The 21810-nt window shown below is 48.6% G+C and overlaps 10 protein-coding genes across 10 annotated transcripts; 4 read left to right on the forward strand and 6 right to left on the reverse strand.

The window, feature by feature from the left end:
- Window positions 1-757: 757 nt before the first annotated feature.
- UA08_02845 (hypothetical protein) lies at window positions 758-1842 on the reverse strand (the record flags this gene model as incomplete). Its single annotated transcript, XM_020264932.1, has 3 exons — window positions 758-1283; window positions 1347-1616; window positions 1706-1842. 3 exons carry the CDS (start codon window positions 1840-1842, stop codon window positions 758-760), a joined length of 933 nt encoding a protein of 310 aa, XP_020122421.1.
- A 773-nt stretch (window positions 1843-2615) lies between these two features.
- UA08_02846 (hypothetical protein) lies at window positions 2616-3863 on the reverse strand (the record flags this gene model as incomplete). Its single annotated transcript, XM_020264933.1, has 1 exon — window positions 2616-3863. One exon carries the CDS (start codon window positions 3861-3863, stop codon window positions 2616-2618), a length of 1248 nt encoding a protein of 415 aa, XP_020122422.1.
- Window positions 3864-3889: 26 nt separating this feature from the next.
- Window positions 3890-4414, reverse strand: UA08_02847 (Prenylated Rab acceptor 1; the record flags this gene model as incomplete). Its single annotated transcript, XM_020264934.1, has 1 exon — window positions 3890-4414. One exon carries the CDS (start codon window positions 4412-4414, stop codon window positions 3890-3892), a length of 525 nt encoding a protein of 174 aa, XP_020122419.1.
- A 1175-nt stretch (window positions 4415-5589) lies between these two features.
- UA08_02848 (hypothetical protein) lies at window positions 5590-7078 on the forward strand (the record flags this gene model as incomplete). The annotated part of the gene is made up of 3 exons (XM_020264935.1): window positions 5590-5662; window positions 5712-5777; window positions 5838-7078. The coding sequence occupies 3 exons, from the start codon at window positions 5590-5592 to the stop codon at window positions 7076-7078; spliced, it is 1380 nt and encodes a 459-aa protein (XP_020122420.1).
- Window positions 7079-7738: 660 nt separating this feature from the next.
- On the forward strand, window positions 7739-8921 carry UA08_02849 (hypothetical protein; the record flags this gene model as incomplete). The annotated part of the gene is made up of 4 exons (XM_020264936.1): window positions 7739-8024; window positions 8088-8187; window positions 8251-8368; window positions 8439-8921. The coding sequence occupies 4 exons, from the start codon at window positions 7739-7741 to the stop codon at window positions 8919-8921; spliced, it is 987 nt and encodes a 328-aa protein (XP_020122427.1).
- A 566-nt stretch (window positions 8922-9487) lies between these two features.
- Window positions 9488-12578, reverse strand: UA08_02850 (hypothetical protein; the record flags this gene model as incomplete). The annotated part of the gene is made up of 7 exons (XM_020264938.1): window positions 9488-9707; window positions 9895-10887; window positions 11229-11263; window positions 11394-11400; window positions 11506-11559; window positions 11626-11959; window positions 12053-12578. 7 exons carry the CDS (start codon window positions 12576-12578, stop codon window positions 9488-9490), a joined length of 2169 nt encoding a protein of 722 aa, XP_020122428.1.
- A 265-nt stretch (window positions 12579-12843) lies between these two features.
- On the forward strand, window positions 12844-13971 carry UA08_02851 (hypothetical protein; the record flags this gene model as incomplete). The annotated part of the gene is made up of 2 exons (XM_020264939.1): window positions 12844-12892; window positions 12971-13971. 2 exons carry the CDS (start codon window positions 12844-12846, stop codon window positions 13969-13971), a joined length of 1050 nt encoding a protein of 349 aa, XP_020121969.1.
- Window positions 13972-14499: 528 nt separating this feature from the next.
- UA08_02852 (hypothetical protein) lies at window positions 14500-15723 on the forward strand (the record flags this gene model as incomplete). Its single annotated transcript, XM_020264940.1, has 1 exon — window positions 14500-15723. One exon carries the CDS (start codon window positions 14500-14502, stop codon window positions 15721-15723), a length of 1224 nt encoding a protein of 407 aa, XP_020121968.1.
- Window positions 15724-15930: 207 nt separating this feature from the next.
- On the reverse strand, window positions 15931-18399 carry UA08_02853 (hypothetical protein; the record flags this gene model as incomplete). Its single annotated transcript, XM_020264941.1, has 10 exons — window positions 15931-16416; window positions 16609-16755; window positions 16806-17039; window positions 17091-17258; window positions 17372-17421; window positions 17519-17594; window positions 17727-17754; window positions 17861-17897; window positions 17975-18338; window positions 18397-18399. 10 exons carry the CDS (start codon window positions 18397-18399, stop codon window positions 15931-15933), a joined length of 1593 nt encoding a protein of 530 aa, XP_020121971.1.
- Window positions 18400-18863: 464 nt separating this feature from the next.
- Window positions 18864-21290, reverse strand: UA08_02854 (hypothetical protein; the record flags this gene model as incomplete). The annotated part of the gene is made up of 3 exons (XM_020264942.1): window positions 18864-20740; window positions 20798-20946; window positions 21013-21290. 3 exons carry the CDS (start codon window positions 21288-21290, stop codon window positions 18864-18866), a joined length of 2304 nt encoding a protein of 767 aa, XP_020121970.1.
- Between the last annotated feature and the right edge of the window lie 520 nt (window positions 21291-21810).

Here is a 21810-nt window from a genome sequence, read left to right on the forward strand (position 1 = left end):
GGTATCACAAGAGGGCTGCTCCAAAATTGTTCAACGCTACCAACTCCGTACGTTTATCACAGGCTAGAAGATATCTATTGTCGAAAGAACACCAAGTCTTGAATTTAGAAGACATGACTAGTCCGCATAGAAAGAACCCTTTTCCTCAGACATCTCGCAAGACATAAAAAAAAAGGCCGTACATTGTAGGGTAGAATAAAGCGCGTCCTGCGTTCAATGTTTGTATAACCCTTTACCTAGGTATTCAATTAGTAGAGAGCCAGATCTGAAGGAACGACGTATTGATAATCGATTTACCTAGGTGGCCTATACTGGTTAAATAGAATACGCAAGGAATAGTAACACAAAAAGAAATCAGACTTAGTAATACCACCCCCACCAAAAACTAGGATATACGCTACACGGCTATAATACACGATTCCCAAGTCCCTGGGGACCTTGTTGTTGTTGCTTTTGATAGACCCAAGGTATCATGTAACCCAAACGCCGTCATTTTTAAGATGCTCGAACTGGAACAAAAAAGAATAATAAAAACAAGAAGCGAGATCAATATGTAAGAAAAGATCGTGTCAATCGTTAGTTCACGGGAGGAAGCCGGTTGTTATCCATATTCACGACCATCGGTGATGAGACACGGTGAGAAAATGGATTTGTATATATGGGGCAAGTATAACCAAAAATGCAAATCAGATAAATCGAATTGATTGAACTGAATCAATGGGTATCACTTTCATCGCTATTAATCGTACGAATCTTATCAGAAATCTCGAGGCAGATAGGCGCCGTTCGTTTGTCGTCCATTGACAACATGGCCGCGGTAGACGTTGCCTCTGTCGCCCATGGAGTCCGTGGTCAATGGCTCCTCGTAGATGACGTCCTGCGGCTGACCGGCTGCACCGGAGCTCATGGTTTGTTGCATGTGTAGCATTTTCTCGCCTTGAGGGACATGGCGGCGCGTGCGGACGGATGGTAGCAAGTCCACGACAAAGGAGAGGACATAGAAGGTGAATACCAAAGCGATGACTTGCAGCAGGAGAATTAGCATGTGGTTGGAACGACTGATTAATGATAAATGCATACCCCATTCGATGATGGCGACTGAGTTTCCCTCGTCGGTATTATTGTGCAACACGCCAAAGGCAATGGCCAGGGCGAGCTCTATGATAACGAAGGAGATCTTGATCCAGAAGCTAATAAGAAGAATGCTGTGCTGCCTGCGGTAAAAGATACCGATGCGCAAGTACTCAATGCAAATAAAGATAGCACTGATGATGTATGCCGCACTGTGATAAGAATTATGTCGTTAGAGCTACTTCCGAGCAGCAACAGAGCGAGAAGAAACCCACATAAACAAGCCCAAAAACGCATCATGAAGACGATCATAATCCCTGTCATTGAAACAAGAGAGCAGAATCAACCCGGCCGCTCCGGCAATAGAGAAGATAATAGAGATAATTGAGCATGCTTTGTCAAAGCGCCCCTTATTCCGCGCCAGCTGTCCCGAGTGTCGCAGCCATCGCTCCGCTAAGAAGGAGAGATCCAGAAAGACGACGGTGACGCAGGAACCGGCTATGAACAAGGGCTGCAATCCTGTAGCTCCAATATCTGAGATGAAACTACGGATTTTTTTGAAATCTCGGGGTTAGTACTTTCTATGCTCCTATTGCAAAAAAAAAAAAGGGGGAAATTGTGTATATAGACTGACGGGATCGTTCGAGTCGCTGGCATGTTGTAGTAGTGTGGCTTTCCATCTACTGCCCATACCGATATCATGGCAATCAGCATGGCCAGCCACATGCAGGCCGAGATGACGGGGAACACCCAGAAAGAGATGATCCACATGCTGGCGGATTGCTGGAAGCGTAGTACCACGCGGAGATCCGAAGTGAAGCTTGAGACTGTCGCGCAACTGCTGTTAATTTGTGAGAGAAACGCGTAATACTATACTCGCTCGCAGCGTGGTGGCTAGGAAGACAGGGAGAGAAGCAAGCCGGAGCAGCAGCAAGCAGTAGCAGCACGCGGCACAGGAAGCACAAGCTCACACTGTAGCAAAAGCAGGAGACAAGAAGATTATAATAGAACAGCAGCCAAGGAAACTCAATGACTTCATAGAGAGAGAAAAAAGAAAGAAATTGGAAATTCCATCATGACGTTGCGGATCCACCGGCTGCACATCTTAGTCAGCCACTTATTGCGCGTCTGGATTTCGTTCTTTCTATACAGGTTACACCGAGCAGTGGCACAGCCTGGACTCCTCTTTCTATGCCAACCCTGGCCATTGGCAATATGCGGAAATAAGCGGAAACACGGGAATTAGCAAAGAGAACAGAGCCTGGTCACTCGGGATACAGACAGAACATGTCTCCCTTGTTCGGAATGCGACGGAATTTTTCAATAAAAGGAAAAGAAACACTGTATATACAAAAATCTGAAATGGATTCTCTAGAACTATACATAATGCGACCGCCATCTATTAACTCCATGACACGAAAAAGCCCTGCCATAACATATATTATAGCGCATGCTATGACAAACAATGAAGAAAAAAAGCACCAAACAAAAAGGCTAGGCGGAAGAAATCAAAAAGGCTGCGCGAAGGAAGACATGGCTTTCAATCAACGACCACGACGGCGACGAGTTCCGCGACTCCCACGGGAACCACCGCCACTAGCTGTCGCAGTTCGCGCTGCGTTGGTGGGAGGAGCTGATGGCGGTGAAACGGCCTTTACTTGCACCCCTTCATCGGCGTTGTCGTCATTGTCACTTTCACTGTCGTCGTTGTTATTGCTGGCTTCGTCCTCGGAAGACTCGATAGGGATGCGACGAGCAGGAGCGTTGACCGCTTCACGACGAGGCTGATTTTGCGCTGTAGGCGAGTAGTTGGCATTGAACGTTGACATCTCCGGAGCATATCGGCGACCTTGAAAGCTGCCGGGCCGCGGATCCAGGTTTCCAGCTCCGTATTGCTGCGGCATGAAAAGAGGAGGGTCGTAGGGATATGGTAATGAATTGGACGAGGAGCGCTGCCGAGGGACCCATTGAGGATCATCAGGCAAGGAACGAATGAAGGGGAGCTCACGCTCGGATGAGAACCGTTGGTTGTAACCCGATTGATACATCAAGGGTGAGCCGTTTGAAGGCTGTGGACGCAACGATTGCATAGTCGGGGTCCTCGGACGAGACGAAGGGCTGCTTGGGCTACTATTGCTCATAGAGGCGTGCACGCCGCTTGTAGGTCGTTTGTCATTCATTGAGTACCGTTCTTGTAGACCTTGCCGCCAATCAGAAGCAGACCTAGGAGACGACTTTGAGAACGAATCTTTGCTTTTTGGCCGCATGTCGTTGATCGAAGGTGCACGGGACCGAGCAGGCGAGCCAATTGTTGTTGGCACAGTAATTTTCCTGCCACCCGTTCCCTTGCGTCTGCGTTCTAATGCATCCAGCTCTTCTTTAGAGAGCCGCACGTTCTTCTTGCCAAGCATCTGGGCGCGTCTGATTCGCTCTAAAGCCTTCTCGACCAACATTTCCTCCTTATCTCGCATCGCCAATTGTACTGCATAAGCCACAGTACTGTCCGCATCATCATCCAAATCATAATCCGCACCGTCTGACACCTCACTTTCATAGTCATACCCGTTGTTTCTCAGTCGAAGCTCGCGCGGGCTTGCTCTGCCCCCATTATTATTACCATACCATCGAACACGATTTGGTGAAGAATCCATAAACGCCATTCCATTGTACCCATCATCGTTATCACTATCAATTTCCTCGAAACGTACACCATCGAAATCTTCCCATTGGGTTGCCCTCCTTCGAGTCTGTTTCCCCTGCCATAGCCCTGGTGGTCTTCCCCATCGGGGCATATCGTAAGGAGTTCGCGGCCGACCACCTAGACCGCCTCCTCGGAAAAAGCATTCTCGATAGGTTTTTCCATAAATGAAGCGTGACCAAGAACAGTCACGCCAGTTGCTCCAATCAACCAGAGCGCAGTCGCGAGTGGCGATGCCCAGAGACCGAGTGGCACAGCGATGATGAGCAAGGTCGTGTACAACTGGGAGGTGGTTGCGCGGAAAAAGCCAACATCGAGGTCACGGCCCTCCAGCTTGCCAATTCCATACATACCACCGGTGACCAGAATAATCACGAAAAGAAGGATGGGGTTGGTAAGCAGACTGTAGATGCTGAGCATCACAAAGACGGCGGCATAGTTGCTGGAGAAGTAAGAGAGGTTGTAGTTCACACGACTCTGGATCTCGCCAAAGTCCGCAGGCTTGGAGAGACGCTTGATGTCCAGAAACTCGGAGATCGGCTTCAAGTTGGCGAAACGCGAGCTCACTGAGGTCGAGCGCATGCTGTTGAAGCGGTCGCTGAAGCGCGAGGTGATCATCTCGACTGGGAACTGGAACTGGGCCATTGCGATCGTGGTAGTGAAGATTGAAAACAATCAAGTAAAAGGCGAAAAGAAGTAAAAAGTTGAGTCGATTAAAAGACTATTCGATCAATGCTGGGCAGTGAGAGGATGTGGTGGTGGCGAGGGTAGGTAAACAACAATAATAAAAAAATAGAGAAGCCTAAGGACAATTGCCGGGGAAGGCGCCAGGGGGCTCGCCGCGAGCCAATCCGCGGCTGCCAAATTCCCTCCCCCCTTCAAAAGGGACTAGCGCCGTTTATCTGCCTGCAAAAAGCAATGAACTGCCAGCATCCCCTCCCTGCCTTTTTGGGAGGCCGGGTTATGCTGCAAACAGGACGGAGGAGGAGAAAGAAAAGAGGGGGGAACACCGCGCCTTAAATATCTGACGCTTCCTTTATGCTCTGTTTCGGGCCTTTCGCTTTCACTCACTCATTCACACCCAACCCCGCAGACGGAAGCAGACAGCAAGCAACAAGCCGTCGATTCAATCAATCACAACCACGCAGCCTCTGAATCTCGCAGCCGGAGGTCCACTGCCAGCCAGCAGCATGCATGGTGGGCATATGGTGCCAAGTTCATGCCCGGATATGACACTGCCTCGACGGAGCCAAGCAGTTTTGAGCTGACGTGTCACTTGAAAGCTAATACTAGAATAATCTCCGCAAGACATGGCGAATTGCTCCGATATACCTCTCTTCAGAAATGGAACGTGTCTTCCACGCCCTCAGTTTTCCAAGATCGAAAAGGCTACCGGTCGATCCCGTTGTTCGTTGTGATATTACATAGAATGGAATAGTGCAGCCCCGAGGATTAGGACTAGGAGACGATACTACGTAGAATGAAGACAAGCCCATAGGCATATAGATTGGCTGGACCACAAGATGTCCTGCATCGACTTATCATTTACTTCAACTATCCTGATCGACGAAGCTATGGTAATCGATGACCGAGGCCTCAGGCAGCCTTCGACCTCCGGTCATTTCGGCTATACTGCTTAAGGCATAGTAGTGTATGCCCTACCATTCAGGCATAAAATTTGATCGGCATTTCCCCGCTTGGCCAGATTCGGTAAGGCCAGGTAGCTTCAAACCGAAATAAATTAGATTAGACCACAGCAACTGTCAAGTATCACCCTTCTGTGTACTTCGCTGTGTTGCGTTTGAGCTCGAGCTCTCACCATGCGCCACGTAGCTTTCCAGCTTTTTGCTGTGGCCATCCTCGTGACGCTGGTCGCGGCATGGACAAAAGAAGGTCTGTTGACAGTCTTCTTGGATTTGAGGGAAAGCTAACAACAAAATAGATCACGAGATTTTTCAAATTCGAGACGAAATCATAGCCAAGGAAGGCGCCAATGTGACGTTTTATGGTAACTCGCAATTCTGATTTTTGTTTCCTAGCGTTGGAGTATATGCTGACTGCATTGCAGACTTCCTCGAAGTCAAACCAAACGCAAATCAAGATGATATTAACAAGGCCTACCGCAAGAAATCGAGGCAGCTTCACCCAGACAAAGTGAAACGAGAATTTATCGCAAACAACTCGCGAGCTACTGATAAGAAGAAGAAGGAGGATAAGAGCTCCTCAGAACGCCAGAGCGCCAGTCCTAAGAACCAAGCTACTGATAAGAAGAAAGGGGACAAGTCAGGTGTACCTGTGTCCAAAAACCCCTCAGAACGCCAGGTCGCCAATACCGGGAAAGAACGTACTGATATCAAAACGAAAGGGGACAAGGCAGGTGCAAAAGTGTCCCGCCCCTCGGAGCGCCAAATCGCCAATGCCGTGAAAGAAGCAACCGAACGCTCTGCTCGACTAAACGCCGTTGCCAACATCCTCCGTGGTCCCTTGCGCGAACGATATGATCATTTTCTGAGGCATGGATTCCCCGTGTGGAAGGGCACCGGATACTATTACTCTCGATTCCGCCCTGGTCTGGGAACTGTCTTGCTCGGCCTTTTTGTTGCCTTTGGCGGCGTTGGCCATTACATCGCTCTTGTGCTTTCATACAGACGACAACGGGATTTTATGGAAAAGTATATTCGTCACGCTAGGAAAGCTGCTTGGGGAGACGAAAGAGCCTTGGGCGGTATCCCTGGTCTCGATGCGAATATACCAGCCCCCGAAACGGAAGCAGAAGAATCTCCCGCTGCCATGGCATTGAATCGTCGACAAAAGCGGATGATGGAGCGTGAAAATCGCAAGGAAAGCAAAAAAGGGAATAAAGCAGCTGGATCAGGCGAGTCCGCAGCCTCCGGTACATCTACGCCCGTCACCGAGACTGTTACATATGCCTCTGGCAATAAGAAACGTGTCCATGCAGAGAACGGAAAGATTCTGGTTGTCGACTCCATTGGAAACGTCTTTTTAGAAGAAGAGACGGAAGATGGCGAGAAGCAGGAGTTCTTACTGGATGTCAATGAGATTCCACGTCCAAGAATTCAAAACACGATTATGTTTCGTTTACCACGTTGGCTGTATGGTAAGATCGTTGATAGTGTTTCTGGAGGGAAGGATGCAAAGGAGTCTGAAGAAGTCATTGAAGAAGGCTCAGAGTATGTATACATTGATGAGGCGGATATTCCGGCTGATAGTGAAGTGAAGGCTTCCACAGGGGCATCTACCACGACCGCCGCCACAAGAAAGCGTGGTAAGCGTGCTCAGAGGAAATGAGGGATCTCTGCATTTGATTGGATAGAAAAGTTTTGTCTTGTATAATACTGAGATACATTCTACTATCGCTCGTGCCAGCCCACCCCTTGGTGTGAATACGCAGCATCAATCCCATACAAATTATAGAATCACAAGGCCTTAAAATACCACCATATTAACTACTCGGAATCTGAAAGTAAACCAGATCCGATATATAAAGTTCCAAAAAAAAGCAAAGCGTGAGATGATGAATAATATGGTGGTTGCTGCCATTCAGGCTATGTCTAGTTACTCCAGAACCTGGCTAAGGGGTCATCTCGTTGAAGTCACAATACGTGATATCGGTTTTGTCTGTCGTACATTGGACACTGATCCAAGTAGTCCATGTAACATCGGATTAATTTCATAATTTCTAAAGTTGCATGCATAGCAAACTTACCACCCATGCACGAAACTGATGCCCGATCTCGAGGTCGTTGCATTGAACAATCTACATGTCATCGTCCAGACGTGCATACAAAAACCGGTTCTAAGTCTAAACCGAGCTATACGAAGACGATAAATATAAGCGCCTGGCGGAATGGCATTACCCGGTTGATCATGACCACTCTACGTATCTACTTGATACAACCCGACTTCAAATATTCCTATCGAGTACACACCAGACGTACCTAGTCAGATATGGCACCACCCACTATGAAAGCAATCCAAATCCAGGAATACAATGCCCCGTATCATGTGTCCGAGGTGCCAGTTCCAAAGCCAAAGCCGCACCAGGTCTTGGTGCAAATCAAGGCCGCTGGCTTCTGCCACACAGACCTCATGGCGTTGAACAATGAATTCCAAACTCCGCTTCCATTCATCGGCTCTCATGAGCCGGCTGGCATTATCGAAGAAGTTGGCTCCCAGGTAAAGGGTTTCCAGAAAGGTGATCGTGTTGGTTGCATTAATTTTGACAGTATTTGCGGTAAGTAGTGCCATAAAAGGGAGGAAGTAACTGTGTTCTCATTCTTTATATATGTATATATAGGGAAATGCGCGGACTGTAAAGCAGGTTTGCCGATTTATTGCGATGCTCCTTTGATGAAGGGCATCACAACGGATGGCGCCTGGGCAGAGTATATGGTCGCGTGAGTACCTATCTCCATACCCATATTCTTTTGGATGTTGAAAACGACTAATCGCGTTACCAGAGACGCTCGGTTTCTCGTGATACTACCAGACGGTATGGAATTCAAGGTGGCAGCGCCGTTAATGTGTGCCGGAATTGGCGGTCTTGGTCATATTGGCACTCAAGTTGCCAAATGTATGGTAAGATGAACCGGATCATGCAAAATCCTCGTAACATGCAATCAATTGACACGGGTGTTCAAACATGTAGGGTTATTCTGTCGCTGCAATCGACGTCAAGCAGTCAGCATTAGATGCAGTCGCTTCCTACAAGCACAGTCCCGACGCGTTGATCCTGGCAACTGATCCAGTTGAGAAAAGTCTGGAGAAGATTGACAGCATCGGTTCATATGACCCTAACTATAGGGGACTCGATGCGATCATCCTTGCAACAGATCATCCTGACGCTTTTGAGCTTGCAGCTGCTCTCACGAGAAAACACGGAACTATGGTGCTTCTGGGTCAGCCTGAGAAAGGAATTACAATGTCTTATAACACTGTAATCTACAAAGATATCAAGTTGATTGGATCTCTGGTTTCTGATACGGCTGAGGCTCAGGAGCTAGTGAAGATATTCCACGAGAATAATCTACATGTTCAAGTCAAGGAGTGGAAGATGGAGGAAGCTGAAGCAATGCGACAGGAATATCTCTCTGGTAAGAGCAATGGTAAGAACGTGGTTGTTTTGGACTAGAAGTTGAATTCTACTTTGAATAATCCTACTATACTTCAAGTATATATACGATGGTTACATAGTACATAGGTACAGAGCGTTTATATCGCATTCAACATTCTGTAAAACCACAATTCTATCTGATTAGTACCCAGGTAATAATTCAATTATGCGGTTTGGTGAATTACCTAGGTACCTGTAGTGGACAAGTTATGAAGAGATTATGTATGATTTTCTGCGGGACTCTGCGCTCCTGCACCACATAACATTAAGCCAGCGCTACACATTCGTTCAATAAGAGTTCATATCCCATGATATCTCGATGTCTGTCAGCCTCAGTTTTACGAGAAACTGCGCCAAAATGCATATTAGAATGAGATCGATGAGAAGAAGAAGTTGTTACTGGTGGTTTGTATTTACTCCGATGATATGTTTCTGAACCCAAGCATCTGTTGGCAGAGGTATTTATAGGACTATCTATGGAATTCGTATCAATCCTTTAGTCCCTTTCGTCTTGGGCTTTGTTAGCTTTATTGGACAGGGTACATTAATCATGACATTTCCAAATATTTGACAAGATAGCTCGACTATAACTCATCATGACCGGACCTCTGTCCCAAGCATCCATCCTTTATCCTCTCTCTAGCTAGAAATGCAGCTCGAGCAGCAGCTTCAGTTACAAGTGTGGAATTTCCTGGACCGCCACCAACCAACTCAACATGCTCCCCAATAGCCAACTCGACAGCTCGTTTGATGAGACGAGCATCCCCGTGACTTTCCAGAATCACTACAGCGTCAATATCCTCGCTGTAGTCAGATTCAACGCCGTTTTGATAACACTTTTGGCACCTCGATAGACGTTGCTTTGTACACTCTGTTTAGCCAGTTACTGTCAGCTCCATCATCGTCGTTAAAAAAAGGAATGGTTTCAAGAAACCCACTTCTCGCTGCAGACACAGCATATTCTAGCCACTTTGTTATATAGCTAACATACGCTTCGTCCACGGCTTGAACATCCTCTCGTCGTAGGACAGCACGCTTCTCTTCTCCAGCCCACCAGCCATCCAAGTCAAGCTCCCATTCATCACAGTAATCATCCTCATGATTACACTTATCTCGTATGAGCAGCCTTGCCTCGTAGATAGCATTGTATAGAGTCACCTCAGATGCACCTTGATTAATCTGCTGTCGTATATCCTCATCCTCAGCTATAGTTTTGTTCATAAGTGCATATGTTATATAGTGCGCTCCTTGGTTATATAGCGGAATGAGCGGTCCACACATTTTGCCCGCCGGTTGAATATCAACGTATAAAAATTCGTGATCTATAATCAGAACATTTTTATCTGTCCTTTGTACCATGTCCCTGGTAGCGTTGTCGACTAAAAAATCGAGAGAAGCATCTATCATTTCTCTCGGGCTACTCGTCCCTAGGACATGTATATCGGCCTTTCCGGCGGCTTGACTGAGGATGAAGCGCATCGAATCGTTAAAAAAGTCTGGGGCTATAATATTTGCTGAGGTTATATTTATCTGATGCTTCTCCCACGCAATCGACTTGATTGCTTCAAATGCAGAGGTCAACTTGTTGATATGATTCGATTGCCGGAAAGAGAACTCCAAGGTCGACTCCTCCTGTCCGACATTTGAGGCTGAATTGACTGGACTCGACGGGTAAAGATAGTGATAAATTAATCTGAAAAGAGTGCTCAAATTTGCATCAAGCCACTTGATACCCCCGGAGTTCGAGTTTCCAACCATATTCGTCCATAACGTAGACATGGCCAGAACATGCGAGTGCGCAATTCCCACAATCCCAGTCTTTGGAGGATTATCAAGGAGATAGCCGTACACAGCTTTGTGGTATTCATCTCGCAGTCGATAGGTGTAATTTGCGTATTCGTGGAGATTTTCAGTTTGGTTTTGTCGGACGTGTAATACGCCCAACAGACTGATGTTGTTGGCAGAATGGGCATAAGCAGCGGAGCTATTTTGTTTATATATCAGTAGGTATTCGACACATTAGAATTTGTTTGCCGGACAAATGTAGAGAGGAAGGGACGGCCAGACATTGTATCGAAGCCCATGTGAATGCCAATCGGCTGGGTGGCATCCAGCAACAAATCGATATGTTTGCAGAATTCAAGGTCGGATAATGCTGGTGCCGTGAGCATCCAAATAGAGATGAGATATGAGAGTAACATGATCGGTTAGAAAATTCATTCTTTTTTGTCGTTTCATAATTTTGACGAAGGAGATTTTGATTTCAATCTAGAAATGCGGCTTGAAATGCGGCTACCTCAACTACCGTGATTACTCCCTACTTACCAAATCAGGTATTGCTGATTTTTGAATGCATAGATCTAAGAAAATTACCAGTTGATACGCATACTTTCTCACTTGGTTTAGTTAATTAGGGCTAGGGCTCATCTGGCATTGATGTATCTCTTCGACTTTTTATTGAAAGTACGGAGCTATATCAAGCGTACTGACCATTATTCTAGTATTGACTGTTGTACAAACAGGAGAAAGAAGAAGAAAACACAAGAATATAAAGAGTGTAGTAGTTCTTCTATGCATCAATTATAGATTCGACACTTCTCACATCAACAAGCGCCAGGCACCGACAATGAGAGCAGCAGTACCGGTGCAAACACCACTAAAAACAAAGGTTAGCATATAGAATATCCTCTAGATGATTGACAAATAGGGCCATGCAACTTACACAAGCCATTGCAAAGTCGACTGCTGCACAGCCTGCACCCGCTCTCTCAGCCCAGCGACTTCCTGCTCAATCCTCGTCTCCGTCTCCTTGATCCGCATTTCTTGACTATTAGCCTCCTCGCGGATACGTCCCTTTTCTAGATTCAAATCCAGTCGCACCGAAGCTTGTGTGCGTCCAATTTCGTCCCGCAATCGCGAGTTCATCTTGGCCAAGTCTGCGGCTATTCGCTCGTGAGACGAACGGGTTAATTGTGCTTCCGTCGAGTCGGAGTTGAGTAATTCGGATCGCAGTTTCGCAAAATCGACTTTTTGTGTATATGTAGCCCGCTCGGTGTCTGAGAGTTTGTAGAAGCCAAGTTAGGTTTAATTCCATCCGAAAATCATATATCAAAGAAAAAAAGGAAAAAAAAAGAAAAAAGACTACACACCCTCTTTTAAAACCATGGTCCTTGTGAGATTCTGGATCGACTCTTGAATCACATCATTAAGCACCTTCATCATGGCCACAGCTTGGTCCTCGCTGAAGCCCTCGGCTTTTAGCCTCTGCACGAACTTTAATGTATCAAAATGATGTTCGCGGCGCATGACGGCCGATGCATGAAATGCGCGTCGTGCTGGTTTAAATGCCGCAACATAGACACCATTGTGTCGGATGGGTGTGCTATTGCCAGGGCTGGTGGAAGGTCGTGAGGGGGAGGGGGAGGGGGAGAAGCGCGCCGATGATGAAGACGACGACGATGAAGAGGAAGAGGTATTTCGGACGATGTCTGCTGATACATGGAACTTGCGACTTCCTATATGATACTCATCGGCCCGGTTATACTGATTGTGAGGTCGAACAGTCGAAACCGGCGCACCCTGCACGGCGGTGATGGTGATGCGCGGGGTCCCATTCCACGTCAGACGAGGGAGCAGATATCGGGGCGTGACGGTGATTTGTTTCGACGGCGCCATGTCTCGTGCAAGGCGAAGGAGATTCTTATAAGAGCGATGGATGGTAGTAAGTTGTATGCAAATAATACTGCAATAAATAATGCGCCGGACCGGGAAAGTCGCTCAAAAATTGCAACTTCCGAATTCCGGCCAGTGTGTTTGCTCTGTTTGCACTCTGCACCGCTTCCCCGTGCCAAGCCAAAGGACTGGCCTCATTTTTTGCTTCAACGACGAAACAAAAATACACCAAGTCTCTCAACTTAACCGCCATCAATTGCAGATCATCATGGCCTCCAGGGGTGCGGGTCTTCCCTACAGGCAGCTGGTACGGGGCTGTAAGTCTTTTTTTTCCTTCTACTGACTTCTTTTTTGCATCTATCGGTGTATTCGACGTTTCGACTGACACTCAGCAGCGCGCTCCACTACAGCTACCTGGGCGGCCCAACGAACAATTAGTTACACCTCACCACTGCGCGCCGGCGAGAAGAGCGGAATAGACAAGAAAGATGGGCAAGAGGAAGAAGAGTCAAGTCGGCCGCGGCGTTCTTTCATGTCGTCAATCAGAGAGCGTCTCTTCAAGGGACAAAGTCACTCCGAGAAGCCGGCACCAAAACCCATGAAACCTCCACAGATCCAACGACAGGGCACACTAAGTACAGACTCCATTTTTGCCGACGATCCGATCTTGACCGAGGAAGCCGAGCAGGCAGAAAAGAAGACTGGGCCCTCTCGGCTCGAAGATCGATTGCACAGTAATATGCAGATGGTCCTCGATCCCAGGCCCGAAGCACGCAAGCGGTGGGAGCGCAAGATGATTACACGCGAAATCCGGAAACGAGGTCGTCTGACGAAGAAAGAGATAATCATGGCGACGGAGCGCGAGTCGCTTGTCAAGTCTCACTGGTTCAAGACCTCGGTGAAGAAATTGGGTCCCTTGGCACGACAGATTGCAGGGAAGAACATTGATGAGGCGATCCTGCAAATGCGTCTGAGCAAGAAGAAGGTCGCCAAGGATGTCATGGAGCATCTGGAATTCGCCAAAAACACGGCTATCGTCCGGTATGGAATGGGACTGGGCAAGGAAGGCGACCAAGCGCCGAAAAGCAACCCGATTACAGTGATCCTTAACGACGGCACCAAGAAGACTATTACAGACCCGACTTCGATCTATATCGCAGAAGCATGGGTGAACCGAGGTCCATTTGATACCGGGCACGACCATCGGGCGAGAGGAAAGATTAATCTGCTGCGCCTGCCTTACACTGGTTTGTCAGTGCGTCTCAAAGAGGAGAAGACCAGGATTAGAGAATGGAAAGACAGGGAGACAAGAGCGAAGCGTCAGCGCAAATCCATGCTGTGGGTGCAGTTGCCAGACCGGCCTATTTCGGCTCAGAACCAGTACTACAGCTGGTAAACGTCTTTTTTTTTCTCTCTCTCTTTTTCTCTCTCTTAGTAATTTGTCTCCATATATTATCAACTTGACCGACTGTATTATAGAAACCAGCTTACTTTGCTATAATGGCATTTTCCATATTATACCGACCTCTCCCGTTTGTTCTGGCTAAAGTAAACTGGCATGGTTACCGCTTTTGGTACCGCCGTCGAACTTGGTTTAATAGGCAGCTTGTCCCTGTTACAAAAACATCCCACCTCTCTTGGACGTGAAGCTTGGACGGGTTTTTCTGTCCTCATCATTTCTGCTATCGACAGCTCCAGCCCTTTCACATCCTTCTCCTTCCGCTTACCGTGTCTACCTATCGTTTCAGGCTTGGACAGCCAATCTTCCTCGTCTGTGAAGACTGAAGAGAACAAGCTTGGCCTGTTCTGGAGTCAATCGTCTTCTCGTCTGTATCATTGAATCCACAGATTGCACAAGGAGTGGTTCAGACGACAAATTTCACCAGCCACTTACTCAGTTAGCAATCGAAATCCCTGAACAGCCATGAGTCAGTCCTCCTCGTCACAATCAAACGATCCTGTCCGTGACGAAAGTCCTGGAATAGCAAACGAAACGCTCCCAAACATGAGCGAGTCATCTAGCCATGCATCAACCACGGGCACGAACGCGTCACCATCAAGGCCTCGCGTTCTCTACGGCACTTCCAGAAGACCAGTAGCAAGCGATGAAGCAACAACACGTTCATCACCTCCTGTGGTTCTGGGCATTGTGCCAATCGACAGACCACGCTCCAGCACTTCTACTGGCAGCGCCGCTTCAAAAAAACCCAAGAGAAATACCAGAGCATCAGCATCAGCATCGACCAGCAAAGTCACCAAGAAGAAGAACCAGAGATCTAGCACTTCTTCTGCTGCTGCTGCTACTACAACAACAACCGCTTCAAGCTCAAATCCAGCCGCGACTGAAATTAGCAGAACTCATTCATCCGCTGAGCTTACCGCCGATACTCATCTTATGACCAGAAGCAACGCTCGCAACCCCAACTCGTTGATGAACAGCACCATGCGCTCAGTAACGAATTCAGACAATCCCTCTGGCATCGGCAGATATCGTTTACCAGTCCGATCTGGCATTGCCGATGCCGAGCAATTAGCCACTCCTATCAGCTCTCGAGGGACCAGAAATCGCTATCTTGAAACACCAGCGTTGAATGCAGAGACCAATATTAGCTTCTTCAACAGCAGAAACCGCTTCAGCAGTAACAGCACCAGGGTTGCTCTCAGCGACCATGAGCAGCAACAGCTTCAGCAGATGACCACTCAAGCTCGAGCTAGACGCGCCAGAGACACGATGCACATAGACTTTGTGCTCAATCAGGATTTTCCTTCTGCTAGTGGCGCTGGGGCAGCTAGTCCAGGTTCTGGTGGTGCTACTACTCCCTCTGCACTAAGCGATTTCGACAGACAATTCTTTTTCGGGACGCCTCGTACTCGAATTACCACCGCGGCTACTGGTACAGCTGCCGGTGTTGTAGGAACGTCAGCACCATCTCCCACCGCTCTTTCACCCCCCGCCGACTCCTCTAGTGACAAGGAGGACCAGCCAGACACGAAGAAGAAAAAGAAGAACAACAGCAGTTATGTCGAATCTACCAGGGATCGCCCAGGGGACAGGGATGTTGAAAGATTCATGCGCCCTGAGCAGCGGCGATATGAGGATACGCTGCTTGAGATTTTGGATGGGCTTGAGTTGCCGTTTAATGCTTGATTTGGCGATAGTTAGAACTACCAAAGGGAAGAGCAAGTTGGGGGGAGGGGGGAGGGGGGGGTTTGGATAGGAGTTTAGGAATGTTTGTACTTGGTAGTTAGCCAGTGAAGAAACTAGGGATGAGGATTGTAGAATTGGTCTCTAGCAGTTAAATAGGAATCATGAATGACTCTTTTTTTTATCATAAATATAAATGTGAAAATAAAATCACACATCAACTCCCACTTCTCTAACCTGCAACGACACTCCACCAGCAGCAGCCTTCACAGCACCATCCCGACAATCAGGTATGCCCGTCGGCGGCTCAATAACCTGCTCTGGTTCTTTGCCGGCGACCCGTTCCGCCTTGACAAGCACTGGGATTACGCCGCCAGTCTGTAGGTCAAATTTCCTGTGTCCGATGACCTCTAGGATCGAGATGATGGCGCCGGAATGCGCGGTTATGGAGATGAATTGGGTGCTTTTGTCGTTATTATCGTTTTCGTTATTATTAGTGGTAGAAGAGAAAACGTCGTCGAGAAATTTCTTGATTCGTGCATTCCGCGCAGAATCGGATTCCCGCCACTCCGCTTCCCAGAGCTCGTCATTCTCCGAGAAGTTGTCTTCGATAATGTACTCTGGATACTCCTCGACAATGGCCGTTTTGCTTGAGCGGCGGTCGCAGGTGTGGATTCCCAACGTTTCTCGAACCAGCTGCACGGGACGGTGTTAGGACGTCCAGTACACAATCATGACCAAGGCGAGAAAAAAAAAAAAAAAGGGGGGGGGGAGGGGGGAGGGGGGAAGCACCTCTTTAACAACCGGCCGAAACGGCTTGACTATATCCTTGTCCAACCCATCAAAAGTGATAAATGCCGTCTGCAGACAGCGATTCAGGGGACTAACATAAAACGTCTCAGGGAAAGGGATCTTGTTCTCGATCTGTCTGCGCCATGCATTATTTGCGGTTTGCGCCTGCGATTTGCCGATTTCAGTTAATCGTGCGTCGTCCCAGGTCATTGTCTCGTTGCCGTCGAGGAGAGACCAGTAGCACTATTCTCATCAGTCTTGAGCAGTTAGGAGATGTAGGAATGATAACGCACATCCCAGGCTTCACTTCCGTACCAACTCTCAGCAACGTTATGGAACCCTTGGCCATGTCTACCCAGGTAGAGGACTTTATATTGAGTGTTGGGGTCTACTTCGATGTTCATTGCACGGATTTGATGCTCGAAGCGTTGCCATTGCGTTTTCCCCCCTTCCTCTTCTTCATGCCGTGCATCTAGCTCTTGGTCATGATCATATGTACGATTGATAAGACCGAAGTTCGTAGATACCTGTCCAAAGGTATTAGAAACCGTCAAAAGTTGTCCTGTAAAGAAACATACATAATCGAATTTGTCTGAATCGGTCCCCTCATCATCCTGCAGGAAATATCCCGTCACGGTCGAATACCGCCAATGCGATTCCTGCTGTCGCGTTGCCATTGCCACGGACTCAGTCATGGTCATGACCCATGCGAGGATTATGGTGATAAAGAGTAGAATGGGTCTGATCTGTTAGTCTGTGGCACCTTTTAATAGGAGCATGGCTGGTACTTGCATGATCACCACAACGCGACAGAATCCGCGAGCTGCCCGGTGACGATTCGTCCTGAAGTATGCATCACCTGCGCGCGCTCGCTGAGTGTGTCTATCCTCGCTAACTCGGGGTCCTCATCTGTATAATAAGTATTTTGCATGGTTGTTGCCGACTTGCGGGCGTCGGTCGTCGTTGTCGCGACCCACCGTGCTGCTGCCTTAGCTTTTAGGCTTACTGCGGGACTGCCTGCCTGCCTCCTCAAGTCTCGACTCGACTCGACACTCCAACAACAACACCAGGAACAAGGATTGCTATATCGTGTATACAGAACAACCTCTTTACTCTCGCCGAGCCTGGCAACGCAATGTCAAGTTGCAGTGCCTGCTGATACGCATACTCTGATTGGATTTCCTGACTCTGCCCAGCTCAGGAATGCTACATACGACTTCAAACATGATATTCGCTATTTCGCTGATGTATCAATCACAACCATAGCGATAACCAGCAGCACACAAAAAAGAACAGTCAACCCACCAATTACAATATCAAATACAATGCTATATTCATATCAACATACATCCCAGGCTGAGCATCATACACAGCCCACCTCTTACCTGGGTATTCAAACACACAAGCACACACCCCAACATTTAAGAAGAAGACACATAAACCCTCTCCGGCCTCGACACACTCGCCACACTTCCCCTCCTGCTCCTCGTCACTCTCGCGCCTCTCACAGGCGACTTCTCCACGTATTCCACATAATCCGGGCCTGAACCCCGATACCCATACCCATTAGCACCGCGCTGACTATAACGACGAGTACGGCGTGAGGATGCCGGGGACGTGGTTGTCGATGAGTATACTACTCCCCCGTCCTCAGGGTCCTTGTTGAGAGGAGCCCCCGGCCAGAAGCAGGCCCGAATCAGCCATTCGAGCAGCAGCGTGCCGGCCATTGTGCCCAGGACGATGCCGGCGATTGCGCCGCCGGAAAGCGTGCTGGGGCAATTGTCGGAGGTAGTGGTGGTGGATTGCCGGGGGAGGATGATGGCGGGCTTATAATCCGTTAGTCAGATCGATCTTGGGGGAATGGTTCGTATGGGGTTGACGTACCATGGTTGGATACTATGGATACTACGAGTAAAACACAATGGGAACCACGTCTCAATTGATATTGATATTTTATGGGGGGGAAAAAATTTACTTACATCAAACCCTCCTGAAGAAAGGGAAAGGCAAGCATATCAATCACATTGGAGGGGCAGAATGATCTCATCCTGACAGAGAGCGCAGTTCGACGTCTTCCAAGTTTTGAATCCTCACTATCACTGCGACGGTTAGTACGAAACTTACGTCTAGCTAGTTAGTAAGTGGCATAACCAATGATGATGGGGAATAGCGTCTGATTGACATTGCCGTGCCCTTAAGATCTGCTGCTCTCTTGGTGAGCGGACAGGGTGACGTCAGCGGCCATGGTTATGCGCGGATAAAAAGCTTCATAAAATTATTTTTAGATCTATCAAGTCTATCAGGTCTTCTAGTTTACAGCCATGTCAACTTCTCTACGATGTTTATACGGTTCAAACGGAAAACACATCCGCCCACCGACCAACCACGCTCTGCAGGGCCGCCTGCGCCGTCGTATTACCGTCACGCTTGAAGAACGCCTGCGCAATCGTGTCATTCTGCCACTCAATCTCCCACTCCAACAACCCATCCTTGAACGCAGTCTGGTTGTAATCCGCCACATCCGTCTCTGCCAGATACTCAATAAACTTGGTCCAGCGCGGGATGTAGTACGACGACACCAGTCCCGACCACGACTTGGACGCGTAATCAGACACTTCGCCCGTCGGGCCCCAGAGAGTGATTTGGTTGAGGGCGTTGAATTCGAGGAAGCTCTCGATGCTGCTGTCCTGTTCTCCAGCGGCGGAAGCACGCGCTGCCGACGTCCAGGTGGACAGTTGGAAATGCTCGTTTGTGTCTAGTACGAAATCCAATGACCACAGGAGATCGAGTAGAGTGGCGCCTGCGACTGCGATTTGGGGCGTGGTTTGGTTGCTTTCATACACTGATACGAGGTTCTCATAGATGGGGATAAAGGCATTTGCCAGCACCTGGCGAGTCATGTCGACCAGGTCGTATTCGTAGGCCGGGTTCAGCCAGAGGAGAGGGTCCTGGAAAGCGGCATCGTAGAACAGGGTCCATGCGTAGACCATGTCATTGGGGTCATAGTTGAGTGTTGTCGGATGGTGGCCGGTGCGATTAATCAGACCCGATGTGCTGGGGATCAATTCGAGAATTGCCTTGGGCACTGCGTTGGAGGTGAGGTTGGTGTTATTGTAGACCGATGTTCGCAGCGTATCCCAGGCAGTGTAGATGCTATCCGGTATCGAGTTGCTGCCCGCATACCGCGCAGTCACCCAGTCATGAAAATAAGGAGCAGTGTCGATGGGAGTCGCGTTCCAGGCCTGGTCCAGCAGAAGATCGTACACAACTTCATTACCTTCCTGGCCCTCCATGGTAAGACCGAAGCCGACTAGGGAGCTTGAATTGTGCAGAGCAGCAATAGGGTTGACGGTGATATTCATGACCTGCCCATAGAATCCCATATTACCGCCGTAGTCGTGGATTTCACACCAGACCCATGGTTTGCCGTAGTACGAATTGGTGCGCTGCCACTGAGGCACAGACTCGGATGCCAGATCCAAAATTAACATGTCAGAATCCACCGTCACACCTCCCAGGTACGCTTTGATGCGCTCGTCCGTCCAGAACGCAGAGTTGCTGGAAAACAGCCATCCTTGCATCACCCAGATAGCACTTGGATCTGCGGCCTTGAGCGCTTCCCACGTTGACTGGCTAACATTACGCAGGTAATCTATGTCACCTGACGCCGGGTCATTCTCGTTGAACTGGTCTAGAGTGTAGAAGTTGGTGACATTTCCATACACAGCAGTCTGTTTCGCAATGAAGCTCTTCTGTATCTGCGCAAAGTGCGGATCAGTCGGCTCCATGAACGTGTCATTAGTATACAGAGCCGGAAACCTTTCCCAAGCTGACCCATTAGTCACATTCGCATCTGGGAACACGCGAGTAATCGCTCTGGGAACAAAGCCCGGGAAAGCGGGCAGAATCGGCGTCATGCCGAGCTCCACCATGCGCTTGACAATCTTCTTCTGCATCTCGAATTGACTATCAACCCAGGAAAACGGCAGAGATTCGCCGCCCCAGGAGCCCTGGATGTTACCGAGATGGTTCCAGGCCAGGAATGCCGGTCCTGTCAAAAAGTCCGAGATTTCGGCGTCGGTAAGCCCGATTTCTTGGAATACTTCGATGAAGATCTTCTCAACGCCAATCCAAGCTAGGGGTAGGTTGATGCCGTGGAGCGCCATCCAGTCGAGTTGCAATTCCCAATCCTCCCAGGACCAGAAAGCGCTAGTATAGGATGTTGTTACTATGTTACTAGGTTAGCCCAGTCTGCAGTATCTAGATGCAAGGAAATTTATTTTACCCGTGTTGAAATGATACCGATAAGGCACAATGCTCGACCCCGTCAAAGGCTGGCACAAAGTCGGAAGCGGCCCATCAAGCACATCCAGCCGACTGCCAATGAACCAGTAGATATCGACATGGGCGACATCAGCGAGATAGCGATGCAGTCTAGTATAACCTAAGTCAGAACTTCATCCTAGCTGCCAGTTGCTAGTTAAGAGGCAAGAAACTCACCCCGTTGCGAGCGCACTCAGTGAGTTACCCTCGACTTTAATCTTCCCATTCTGCCCATTCGACACGGTGTAGGTGTCGTTGCTGGTACTCTCAAGAGAGGCTAATTCGCTCAAATACGAGCTCGAGTTGACAAGACTAAACTCAAAATCGCCTACATGCTGCGGCAGCCGGCGCTGAACGAGCGCTTCAATGCCTGCGGTCGACTGCGCTGCTGCGACTACAGTGGTAGTAGTCGTAGCGACGGCCAGGGCCGCGGATATGAAGCCCAGAATCTGCATTGTCACCTCCCACACCAGAAAGGAACTTCACAATTATACCTTATGAGAGAAAGACCACCAGACACAGACCAAGGGGCGGCTAAGATTTTATCTACCCATGCACGTTAACCGAGTCCCGACTGTCAGGTACCAGAACTATGAAGAATCCGGTTAGAAATTAGAACAACGTGCCAGATAGCGGGACGCTCAGACTGCTATCTCAAATGAATATGGACCGGGGTAGCATTTAGTATCTGCTATCTGTATAGTAGCATCGAGCTACTCCGTAGTAGTATCCATGGCGCCGTTTAGGTTCATGCTGTGTGGGCCGGGAATTCAAAGCACGCGGTTAACTTGACGTTGTCATTGGCCGTGGGAGGCAGATGCATGGCGTGAATTATGATATTCTAGGATACAGCGTGTAGTAGTATACGGTGCTTGATTCTGGCCATTGTTGTCTGATGTTCGAGAGTGTTCCTCTGCAGTGCTCCGTCAGACGTCGTTCTCCGTATGGGCGGACTAAGGCATCCACGTGCTGATA

Source organism: Talaromyces atroroseus (genome assembly GCF_001907595.1).
Source record: "Talaromyces atroroseus strain IBT 11181 chromosome Unknown scaffold_2, whole genome shotgun sequence".
NCBI classification, from domain to species: Eukaryota; Fungi; Ascomycota; class Eurotiomycetes; order Eurotiales; family Trichocomaceae; genus Talaromyces; species Talaromyces atroroseus.